Genomic DNA, 13,197 nt, shown 5'->3' on the forward strand with positions numbered 1-13,197 from the left:
CATCCCCTCTCGCGCGATTACTTCTTCCCCGCCTTCGTCCTCCCCCTCCCCTCCGTTCACGACTCATCCGCTGTTCTTCAACCGTAACCCTTGCTATCAGCGATTCAGCACGTGCACCTCCACTCCGTTCCGCAACGAGATAGCGGCATAGCGCTTTCGCGTTCTGCCTACCGCGGATTATCGCGGACCAACGGATGTCAAAGAGACTGCCATGCTTTTCAGAATTTTTCTCGCTACTTCAATCGTCTATTCTGGCTGCGGGTTGTTGTTGATAGAAGAATAGGGGTTGTAGGAAATTTCTCAGAAATATTTGTCAGGCAAAACGGTATTCTTTTAACATTTACGGACAATTACGTACGGTGTTGACGACAATCGATGATTTCTTGTGATCGAAGAAATTTATTTCTGATCATCAAATCCTGTAAATGTTTGCTACTAAGAATTAAACTATTAGGATTCTTTTTTTAATATGTGTTTTAATATTGATTTTACAATTTTGATTCTAAGTGCGTATATTTATTTATTGTAAATACAAAGCGTATAATCGAATGATAGTATATAAATAAAATAATTTAGAATATTAGAAATGTATAAATCTGAAAATTCTTGTATTTAAAATAATAATGCAAAACATGTTAGAAAATAGTTTAATTTCAACTTCTCCAACGGTTATTCTATGAAATGCAAATTTATAAATTAAAATTTCTCAGAATTGTTACGTAAAAACAATTACACTTAATGTAACAATTTTATTTCCATGCTAGCGTGTGTCGGACGTATCAGTATTTTCAATCTTAATTTTAAATCCTTTAATAATTACTTAATCAGAATTTAATGTATTAGATTAATGTATCAGATATGTTTATTATTATGACCGACTAATCAGAGTTCACAAGATGTCAATCTTGTTGCCTAATCTAATCTAGTTTTACTAGCAGAGAACGATTAATTTCATTTGCCTATTACGCAAATTGTTTAATGCATACTAAATTGCCACAAACACATATTGAAAGTGATTGTGCTTTCAACAGTTATTGATCAATTGGCCTTGAACTAACAAGTAAAAGTTTTTTCGTGTTTATCTGTCAAGTCTTCAACTTATGATGAAATAATTAAATGTGTGTCTTAAAACAAATATTCTTATTTTGATTATTATTGAAATATTATTGAGGCAGACCATCGGCGATGATCTTACTACCACTGTGTGTATTCTGCATATCGTTCATTCAGTGTATTTTATGTGAAATCAGGTGAAAATCAGTGCACTCGGAAGAGTCACAATAAGGATGTGGCGAGATCCTCCAGGCGGAGGGTATAAGAAACCCATCCACGTCGCCGCTATGTTACTGCTAGCTGTTTTCCTGACATTGACAACGGGTGAGTCAACTTCGTACGAAAAAATCTCATTCTTTCACTTCGTATTTTTCAACATGACTCGACGATAATTACGGAGAAGCATTGACGCATGAGGGTCAGGCAATGTACGTGAAAAATCGGAGAAAAGTTTACATATGTAAGAAGGACAAGTCACGACTTTTGTACGTTAAACAGAAGCTCTAAGATGCTTACTAAAAGCGAGTAAAGTCGCTCCGTGTGAATCACCTTTGACGTAAATATAATAATAATAATAATAAATGCAGATTTTAAGTCAGTAACGATAATGATTGGACATCAAAACGATATTCTTTTAATGTATGATGTATTATAGAAATAAGAATTACATTAAAAAATTAATTGAAAGCTTGAAAATAATTGAATTTTCATCAAAAGCTGAAATTTTAATTTATTTTAAAGTTGCATGGTTTCTAAGAATTTTGTTATAGCAAATTGCATATTGCAACGTGATTCCTGATGCTTTTACAACTATTTGTAATATCTCTTCCATAAATTACGAAAGTGATATACATTTCAATACGCTATTGTGATTTTATAAAATATACATCTTAGCTACAAATTGCGAAATTCATCAGCTGACACGACATTCTAGCATTCTGTTCTTCATAATACACGTGCTTCAAATATGATACTTGATGGACGTTAAATATCCTTGGATATTCTCATCGATTCATCAGCATATTAGACAAAATTAACATAAATCTTAATTTAATCAATTTCTAGCAAGAATAAAATTAAAGAAATTGATTTTCTCATTTATATTGTATAATTACATATACAAATTTAAATCTGATATAACAAAATATAAAAGCATAAGGTATTTCTATAAATAGAAATTGTTACTCTATAATTGTTATATAGGATTTTTTAATACAATATAAAGGCTAACGTAACTGAAAGATTGACATCACATTTCATTAATAATTTAATAAATTGCCGCGCGATTTTCAAGTATCTAATCACTAAAATCAAACGATTTTAGTTCCATTCATTGTGATTTGTTATAACGGTCTATGCTGCTGCTTCTCTTTTGACATAATTTCGTGCCAGCGTTTTGAACTGAACAGACGGTTAGTTGGGATCGTGAAAGGTTCCGAGGTATAAATTCGAACGGATCTCGAAGTGCAGCTGTCGGAGGAGAAATTAAGATGAAGGGGACGAAGAGATCGGGGAGGGAAAGGAACAGCTGCTGTTCCCAGAATGCAAGCTCACATCACACTTCAAGAAGAATTGCACTCATCACCAGGTGAATCCGCCTATTATGTATGCGGAATCTGCGTTACTGTTCATTTGTTGATGAAAAGTGAGCATAAAATTGAAGTATTCACGATACTTCTAATTGAGCTTGAAGTTTCGAATAATTAAAAAGAAATCATACGGATTTCATTGATAATTATAACAAAGAATGAAGTTCATAATAACTCAGTTTTATTGAAAATTTGTGAAATCGGACGTACATGAGACATTCTGAACATTTCAATACAATTGTGAGGCAAACAATGTTAATTATAAATTGTCGATATTATAAATATCAAATACGTAAACGACAAAAATTATATTACATGTTTGTAATCCCAATTTTACATTGTACAGGGTTGGCCATATTCGACGGAAAGATCTGGCAACACTGTAACTTTTGACAGAGATGTTAGATCGAGTAACGACGTTTCCCATGATTGAAAAAAAAAACATCTTTCCGTCGAATATGGCCAACCCTGTATTTTATTGAATGTAAATTCGCATTGAAAATAATATTGAAGTTTGTCCGCACTTGAATCTGAGGAAGTGAGATTTAAAAAAACATATATTTTGTTATCTCACAGGAAGTAACAGAAATAGATGTACTTATAGAAGCCGTATACTACTTGAAAGAACAAGAGGTTTAAGAATTTCTTCAGACTTCCTCCACCTACGCATAAAAGTTGTATGTCCACCCTCGCGCACCAATGTGCTTTAATAAAATATAATTCTAATAATAATTTTAAAGATTCTGATTGTTAATTCTGGAATTTCCTGAAAAACAACTGAAGAATATTGCAGAATTAATGAGGTTAATATATATATATATACAGGGTGGGCCATCTATTGGTACGTTTTTGAATTTCGTCGTATGGCAACACCGAACGAGCTACAGACCCGAAATTTTGACAGTTTATTAGTCATACCGTCCGCGGCACGAAACAACATGTTTTCTCTTGAAGAGCGTTTTGAAATTTTAAAAACTTATTTTCAAAGTCAGTGCTGTGTCGCCGAAACTGTACGAATTTTGAAAAGAAATATGGGTCGTGATAGAGCACCCACCGAAGGAGCTATACGCAAATTGGTGAGGAAAGTTCGTGAGAAAGGGATGTTAGTGGATGACATTATATTACGACTGTTTTGAGTGAAATTGGCGCCGAGGTAGTCCAAAATGTCATTAATAATTGGGGTGACCGAATGGCATACTGTAAGGCCAGTAGAGGGAGCCACATGAACGAAATCGTTTTTCATTCTTGACGCGGATACTTTTAGCTTCACAACAAAAAAAAAATTAATAAAAAATATCAATGTATGCTCATTTGATCGCATTTTTAAAAACGTACCAATAGATGGCCCACCCTGTATATATATATATATATATATATGTATGTATATAATATATAAAGAATTAAATTAAATAATTCTATGTTATCCCTTTAAAATAATTATTCTTTTAAATTATTATTAAATTCAAATTTAAATGAAAGTTAAATAATTTTTTTATTTAGCTAAATGATAAATAAACAATTAAAAAAACTGTTATCTTGAAAAAAACATGACCTTTTGCAAAGTGCAGCAGTTTTAAAATGAAAACATTGCCAGCATAGACGTTTATTAAATTTTAATTCTTGATTAATGGAAACTCGAAACAAAAATTCCATTGAAAGACTACCTAGATTGTTCGTTTTTTCGACACCTTCGCCGACTTATGGTTTCGACTGATTTGACATTTCTCTTTATCATGCGTGTCACAGAATTTTACGTTTACATACCAACCTTTACACGCAAACGTGCGATGAACACGCACGTGAGTCACACGTGTGGCAATACGCGTGCGCGTGTGTGCACGCTGGAAATATATTCGATGCAGCATGTCCGGACGTTTCGAAGCTATCGCTATATATAGATTACAGAGCGGTTCTCGACCGGGAAGAATCTTGTCTTTCATCGATGCGTAAGAGTTTAATCTCGGAAAAAAAGATTTACATATCATTTCTGCGATCGATATCTGCAAGCAGCAACATACCGCATTCGCCACGTTGCGTTGTACAGCCGCAACAGTATTCTCTACCCTGAGCCATTGTTGCACCGTGCACGTGCACGTGCCGCACAGAACGTATAAATAATGTAACCCTTTGGACGTAAATGCACAATCACCATTGAAATTGCCGTACGCACATAGTTAATCATTGTAATACCCTTACGTTGGTTATAATCCTTTTAACTCTTTCGATGACCTGACGCCATTGTAATTGTCAACATGCAAAGATTTAAGAGAAGGGAAAAGAGATGTGGGAAAAGAAGAAAGAGGATATCTGCGATGAAGCTGAAAGGAGAGAAACACCGAAAGAATAATTTTGTTGAATCATCAAAATAATTCTACCCTTATGCTCGACTTATGCTCCGATTTTGATTTTTGCCATAGATCATAATGAACAATGCTGCAAAAAGTTTTGACATTTTAGCAACAAGTTTGAATATCCCACATAAGTATCTTGATGGTCCAACAAAATTATTTCCAAATCTGTATCTAGCTAAGTTTTTGAATACTTTAGCAAAATCATTTCTTCGTGAAGATAAGAAAAAGAAATGTAAATTGTAACTCACCGTATTCACAAAAAAAGTAAAAAGTTGATATTTCTTGTTATCCGCTTCAATCGAATGCTATTTACTTGAGAAATTTTGCTATCGTCAGCACGCGAGTGAAATGAATCGGGAAAGCTAGAGGAGGGTAAGAATAGGCGACATAAAATTGTAGTTATGTGAACGGAGGTTCGCCTACAGTAGAAGGCGCGTATCCACGACAAAAATTCGGAACACCTGTCCTTTATACCTATATATGTATCCTGCCTGCTTGCTCCAACGGCGCACGCTTCGCCAACCGGTTCTTCGTAACTTGATTTTATACGGTGCCGGGTTTATATACGCTCTCGCTTCGCCGCGATCCCTGTCGCGGTGAATCAGTAGTAGGTGGCTATGTACGCGAAAATTGTGCAGTACGATATACTCCTATAATAAACTTTCGATACCTTTTTTTACGTACTTGGCGTATATTTCTTCTTTTTTAAAGAGATTTTTGTTTTTAGGGATACTATATTATACGAAATAAATCATCTAGATAAGAAAAGCGCTAACTGTATCAATATTTTACATCTTTCTCTATAATTAATAATGATATATGATGGACAACACTAAAAGGTAAAAGAGAAAATATTATTTAAAGTATAATATATAAATTCACTTTTTATTTACTAAATTTATTTATAAATTGTTTTTACGAAACATAAATTGTTTTTTTGAAAATGTTAAATTCTTATATTTTCCGTTTTTTTTTATTTGATTCTTGCTTGAATAAAATTGTTCACGTTACTAGATAACGATTTAGCGCTATAATTCAGATTATAAAAAGTGGATTTAATTAGTATTTGTGAAAAACCTTTTAATTATGTGATATAACTGCTTATAGGTACACATTGGCTGCGTTCAGCAGAGAAAACTAATCAGTTAGCTTAGTGATTCTTTCATCACGATTGGTTCCTATACATACATTTAACGAAGAATTAAAGGTAAGAACTAATCATATTAAAGAATCACTAAGCGCTAACTGATTAATTTTCTCTGCTGAACGCAACTATTGTATCGAGAAATAATTGCACGGAAACTGTTTGCGATTTTTTTTATTTCTTATAAAATATGGAAATTCATGTATTTACAATCAATGGCAATAAATTTACAATCAATGGCTATAACTTGTCGCTACCGATGGTACCGACATAGTCGAAGAGCGCAGCTTGCCACGACGGAAAAGGAATCACGCATTGTCGTCTCCCTTATGGTCACGTGACGTTGATCGCATATTATTCAATAACAGACTTGACAACCTGTTGTTTGCAATTGGCAATGCGCCAATTGAATGTGGGTGTCGCATATCCTGGTTGAAACGAATGATAAGCGAAACCCGAAGACACGAGACAAAACGTCTCGTGACACTTTAAATTAATTGGCTTCGTGCTAATGTTCCCACAAGCTATTAAGCGTCCCTTACATTTCGTTCTGTCCACGAAACATTTCTTTTTCACAATAAAAACTCTGTTGCAGTCTTTATTTTACATTAGTTCTATTATCCTCACAAAGAAATTAATCTTTACATAAAAGTCGTGACTTGTCGCTTACAATTTCAAAAAATAATTCCTGAAAAATTAGTTATTCGTCTTGAAAAGATACATTTTAACTCTTAATAAACATGATAGTTTTTGGCTTTGTATACAACGGGGATTTATTATCCTGAGTTAATTTTCATCACTTTTTACGAGTATATAAAAATTATTGAATAAATTTTTACATATACTTTGACATCTTTAGAAAATATATGTTATATATTTATAAAAAATTGTAAATAACAAATGTTATAATTATAAGCAAAATAAGAAAAATATGCCTTTTTTCATATAAAAATGCAAAACATTGAAACAAAAATGTTTAAAGAAAAAATATGTTTTAATATCTTAAAATTATCATGTCAATCTATTAAAGAAAAAACAGTTTAAATATCGGTTGTCCAAAAAATTTAGTTATTGAGTGACTAACAAATGACTTTTTACAGTGCTTAAATGGATATAAATTAAACGTTTATTGCATTTATCGTTGTATTAAAAAATTAGAAAAAACATTTTTGAATTTTTATTTAAATATTTTTTAATTTAATATTCGTTATATTTTTTAAATATTAAATATTCAACGCAAATTGGTTCATTTTTAATTTTTTAAAATAATTTATAGAATTTTTACAATCTAAATGAGAATTAAATAAGAATAAAAAAAAATTTAGCTGCAAAAAAGTTACCCTCTATACATGATGAGTCTTTCGTGTCCTAAGATAAATTTCCGAAACGTTCTCGTTGGAGGATATACAGAAATAGGAACTGATAACGCACAAAATTTGTTTACTAAATACCAAAATTTTTTTTAGAAAAAGAATATAGATCATTATTTGGCTGTTTCTAATATTTCAAGGAAAAAATGCTGAGAACAGGAATGATCGTGTGAAGGATCGAAATTGTATATTTTCGAAATAAGTTAAATAATATAAGTGCCCGTGTATGATCATGAAAACTTTTGCATTCTGCTTGCAGTTATCTCTGCCGAAGATGCATCTATGGGACCGGTGTTTGTCAAGGAACCTCCAAATCGAATTGATTTCTCAAATGGAACTGGAGCCGTCGTTGAATGTCAAGCAAGAGGAAACCCACAACCAGATATCATCTGGGTCCGTTCCGATGGAAATACTGCTGTAGGAGACGTTCCTGGATTGAGACAGGTATTGTGTTAAATTTTAATTTTTTTTGCAATTAAAGTGTCACAATTAAATAAGTATTAAAACGATATCGAAAAAAATTCATGATTTTTTTAAAGGTTTTATCAAGTTTTAAAATAAATGAGCGTGCATATAGCATCTGTTTTTCTATTCTATTGTATTAATGTTAGCAAAATGAATGTTTTTAATTAAAAAATGTAGAGAAAAGTTGCCTATATTGTACCCCTTAACATTTAAATAAAATTGTTACAAAAGTACTGAAGAGATTAAAATTTGTTTAAATAAGATTTAAAAACAAGTATAAGCTTTTAGTACGATTTGAAGACAGGGTCATTAAATTACCACTGGATTCCTAAACCGTACTTTTAATAAACGATCATTAGTTTTTACCAAAAAAAAATCTAAATTTTCTTAAAATCCAACAAATAATATTTATGAATAGTTTTTGATAAGTTATTTCTTAAAAAGAAATTCAATGTTTCATTTATAAAATACAATGATGATTTAATCGTCGCGTCGCGTCTGTACGACTTACAGTTAGTAAACTGCATCATATAAAATTGAACAAAAATTTTTTCTTTCACGTGTGGGACGATGAACTATTTATCAAAACAGCTGCCGATTACTAGTTGTTCCAATATCAAATACCTATCTGCAATATGTGAATGGAATTATTAAACGCCCATGCCATCCCACATTCATTCATGTGATCGTGAAGGACGCTTTAATTTTTTTTCAAGCTTGCTGCGTGCGTTATTACGTATAATTTATAATTTAGTTTCTACATTCTATAGTTATTGGCCCTTCGTAGGTTATGCCGAACGGAAATTTGGTATTCCCTCCTTTCCGTGCTGAAGATTATCGTCAAGAAGTTCACGCTCAGGTCTACACCTGTTTAGCACGTTCCCCTGCAGGTTCGGTACACAGCCGTGATGTCAACGTGAGAGCTGGTAAGTGTTAATCTTTACATTTATCCATTAGGCATTTATCATTTAGCCATCTATAGTATTTTATATAGGATGTTGAAAAAAATAAAGAGCGCCTTTAAATTTAAATTCAAGTAAATTCGAATTTGAGATCGATTTTTGATAGAAACTCAACTTTCTTTGCATTTAATATCAAAATGAATTTATATTAGTTATTAAAATAGCAATTAAAATCATAAAGATGAAAGGAAATAGTTTGAATTTTTAATGTTTATTTCAGTTTGACAAAAAATATTAAAGTTATAGATCAATAATTGCAGAAACATTTTGTGTAACGTACAAATAAAAATTATTTTTAAGTTAAAATTTTTATTAGATACTTCATTGTAATATTTTAATGTAATCTTAAGCGCTAGAAATTTTTACTTAAAAATTTTGAATTAATTTTGCAATATACATATATAATACATTTAGTTAAAAAATTATATTTTTAGATAGAATTTTTTTAATAAGATGGCTAAATATTGGAAAATATAAAAATTATTCTTTTCAGCGAAAAAGCACGCTTTTTGATGCTTATTATTTCTTCTACCGAGGTCCTTTAAAAAAACTCCAATTCGATAAAAGATATCAGTATCAATCAGATGATGTAGTAGTTTGATGCTAGATATTGCTCTTTAAATATGTTACAATTTGCCGCCGCCGTTTATGCGAAAAATATATTCGATTCCTCCAGTCTCAATCTGCTCGCAAGTAATTAGGAAATTGTTCTTTGCATGATCGATGTAATCCATTCATTTTAAGTGATGTCATCGTACTGTTCGTGCGAAACACTAAAAACGCTTCTGAATCACATATAGTGATGTCATTAAATCTGACGTCACTGTGCTTTATCGACCGCACAATACAATTTCTAGTTGCATTCTTTTACCGGTTAAATATAATTCATTCTTTACAGATTTCTAAAATGAATTTTTTAGATAAACAAAGTAATAATAAATAATAATAATTATTTAAAAATATTATTAGACACCATTTAAGGCATTGATTTCTAATGTTTATATTATCACATATACGATGTCTAATATTTTTAAACAATATAATATCTATAAGATATTATTAATAAATTATATTATTAATTGTTAAAAATATTACATGTGATTTCAAATATAGTGACATATACATTTTAAAGATTAGTGTATTAATGGTAGAAAGTCAATTTTAAAGAAAAATATATATTTATAAAAAAATATTTATATTTTCTTGGAGCCGTTGAGGCTGGAGCAAAATAATTCCCGACATACTGTGAATATCATTGTGTGTACGAAATTATAGTGGTGGCGCAGTATTACGACACCGACGTCAATAAAGAATACGCGATTCGTGGGAACAGTGCCATTTTGAAATGTGTCGTTCCTTCTTTCGTCGCCGATTTCGTCAAAGTCCTATCCTGGCATACGGATCAGGGAGAGGAATTCGTGCCTGGCGATGATTTTGGTATAAACAGATTTAGGATTTACGATTAGTAGAATCAACCGATCTCCTTATCTCCTTGCGAGCAGAAAATTTTGTCGTATCTTTGATCCGTATCGATATAAAATTGAAAATTGTAGATTTTCTAATTATTTAAAAGATATCTAAAATTTTATAAAAACTACATTCACATTTGACCTAGCCATTTATAAATGCATTTAAAAAAAAGATAAAAGATGAATTTCCCAATTCAATTATGCCCCTCGCATAGGGACAATTAAGAGATAATGTCATTATTGTCCGGTCATATATTTCAGTTCGAGGGCACAAATGCATCGTGTCGTTCGGTTGAGTGACTGACACCATCCGTGCGACTCGGTCGCTTCTCGTATATTGATCTCAATTGCCACGGTAGCAAAATGCAAATCTATTTGGAACGTTGCAACGCGAAACTATATGGGTCGTTCACTTTCCACGGCCAGCATATATGTATATAACTATATATATATATATATATATATACACACACACACATATATATACATATATATTTATATACATGCATCGTAACATTTATCTCGTTAACGTTATATCCAATACGATATATCTAATGTATTAACCGAAACGATTGGATATTTGAACATTGTCAGCTATCTCTCTCATTTTTCTATTAAACCCAGAGTTCACTTCTGACGCGCCGTCTATATATTTTAAATCCGTCAGTTCGTTTAATAATATTTATTTTTAGTCTGTTCCCTTTTTCCTGTTCTAAAAATTAATAATAACAACGCTAATTGATCGTAATAATAATAGAAATAATAACGAGAATTTTTATAATATTTTAAATTAATTTTTGTCTATAATATTAATGTCTCATTGTATCTAGTATTTCATAAAAATACAAAAGCAATTAGTACGTTAATTACGTAATAATTGTTCTAGTAATTACAATTAAATGTAATTTCATAAGAGCGAAAGAAATTTTTATTTTTATTTAAATCCTTTTTGTTGTATCGACGCATCCAATATACGTGCATATGCATATATGCACGCATGCAAAGTCAATCGATCGTACACCATCATTATAGACTGACATAAGATACGACAATAATTCTGCTCGCGGAGCAATGGCGAAATATATCGCCCAAAGCTGCCGTCAACGTCGTCGACATTTCATTCGGTTTTTGAAAATTAATTTATATTTAAAGAAAAAACCTTTTATGAATGTATATCTCGTACTGTGTATAAAAATAATATGTCAAGCAACTTGCGATTACAAAATACGATATTCTGTTAAATGTATTTCCAATGAAAATAAAATCGACACGAGTGGACGTCATCGTTATCCTCAGTAAATAAATCGGGCTTGCATAGATTATTTTGATCATTTGCAGTGGTACATCAGTATTATCAATCCGAGGTCAACAATGAGTATGTAATACGCGGCAACGCGGCCATTCTCAAGTGCAGTATACCGAGCTTCGTCGCAGAATTCGTTCAGGTTATTGGTTGGCAGGACGATCAGGGAAATTCTTTTGATCCGGATCAGGATAACGGTACAGTCCGAAACTTTTAGGAAATTCGGAAAGTCGGAAACCGCGTGGGCAGCGAATGATTAGTCAACGTCGTCGATGTCGTGTTCGAGAGACGCGATATAATTTTTTTCTGATCATATATCATGTATCGCAAAACTGACTGATATTTCATTTAAATTAATTGAAGAATAATTAATTTAAGAATAAAACTTTTTAAAACGTATATATCGAACTTGCTAATTTGTATTTGAATAATGGTTGAGACACGAGTGCAGAAACTCTTTGATTTTATTTAAGACTGCGTAACTGATGCGCAATTTCTCGGGTAAATCGAATCTTCAAAACTTCTATCTACTATCTAAGAACTAGTTTCCGTAATTACATAGTAGAGCATAGAATCAAATTGTACAATGCTAGCTGCTGAAGTGCAACTCTAATGTTGTATCTCTTTGATCGTAATCATCTAATTTTGTCCAGAGAAATGTGTTTCATTTCTAAGGAATAATTGAGTAAACATGCGTAACAAAACATTGTCTACAGCGATGTGTACGTTATGATAATTAAAAAAATATTATGCAGCGTCCTGAATCGAGAAAAATGTTTCTTCTCGATTAGGCACGCAGCAATGTAACGCAATGTTCGAAAGCACACGATATGATGTACAGCCACACAATGCGCTATTATAATACGCCATTACCTTTTGCAGTCGTGACTCAGTATTATGAGGCGGAAGTTGTATCGGAATACGTGATACGTGGAAATGCGGCTATTTTAAAATGCACCATACCGAGCTTTGTCGCCGAATTTGTGTCGGTCGAATCGTGGGTGGGAAGTGACGGTTCGACCTTCAGACCGTCAACTGATTATGGTATAATACACCTACATACGTGTTTTTATTTTACATCCAGTGCACTTTTCTCTTATTATTCCTTTTAGAATCCTGACGGGGATGATACACTGGAAAGATATATATTTCCTTTTATTTCTATGTCTCCTTCATTCATCTAACTGAAGAAAACTAATATCACTTATATCAAATATTTATTTTATAATTATTTGAACTTTTCTTTACTGAGATGAGACTATTTTTCTAAATCTAAAAATATAATCCAATCTATGCAAAGAGAACTTTTAACATTTGCAAAATAAACATTCTGCTGAATACGGCCATATAATCTTCTTTGATAAAAAAAAATATTTACTATGATATAAATTTTGTTGATGTTTTTATTAAATTTTTGCAGGTTTTTATAAAAATGCATTTGTACGAGACTGAATAAATTATTTTATAATAATTGACGCGCAATTATATTTT

At 31.8% G+C, this 13,197-nt stretch overlaps 1 protein-coding gene and 1 long non-coding RNA gene across 9 annotated transcripts in view; both read left to right on the plus strand.

Annotated features, from left to right (window-relative positions):
- The window catches only part of Dscam1 (Down syndrome cell adhesion molecule 1), a 414,656-nt gene that overhangs the window by 338,193 nt on the left and 63,266 nt on the right, over positions 1-13,197 (plus strand). For 2 of the 8 annotated variants that reach the window (XM_087409841.1, XM_087409849.1), the window contains exon 1: positions 8,761-8,898. Coding sequence is in view for 4 of the 8 variants with exons in the window: in XM_087409839.1 (XP_087265965.1) it covers positions 1,251-1,377; positions 7,767-7,951; positions 8,760-8,898; positions 11,742-11,903 (613 nt within the window). In the remaining 4 variants the exon portion in view is untranslated. Of the gene's footprint in view, positions 1-1,230; positions 1,378-7,766; positions 7,952-8,759; positions 8,899-10,228; positions 10,372-11,741; positions 11,904-12,614; positions 12,751-13,197 lie in introns of those variants that run through there. The other 6 variants (XM_087409839.1, XM_087409840.1, XM_087409848.1 and 3 more) reach the window with 6 other exon arrangements.
- Positions 1,385-3,952, plus strand: LOC147908646 (uncharacterized). The gene is made up of 2 exons (XR_015546242.1): positions 1,385-2,641; positions 3,219-3,952. It is a non-coding gene; the product is annotated as an uncharacterized LOC147908646 (long non-coding RNA).

The sequence above is a fragment of the Acromyrmex echinatior genome, chromosome 9 (genome assembly GCF_024713525.1).
Source record: "Acromyrmex echinatior isolate Ae372 chromosome 9, ASM2471352v2, whole genome shotgun sequence".
Lineage (NCBI taxonomy): Eukaryota > Metazoa > Arthropoda > Insecta > Hymenoptera > Formicidae > Acromyrmex > Acromyrmex echinatior.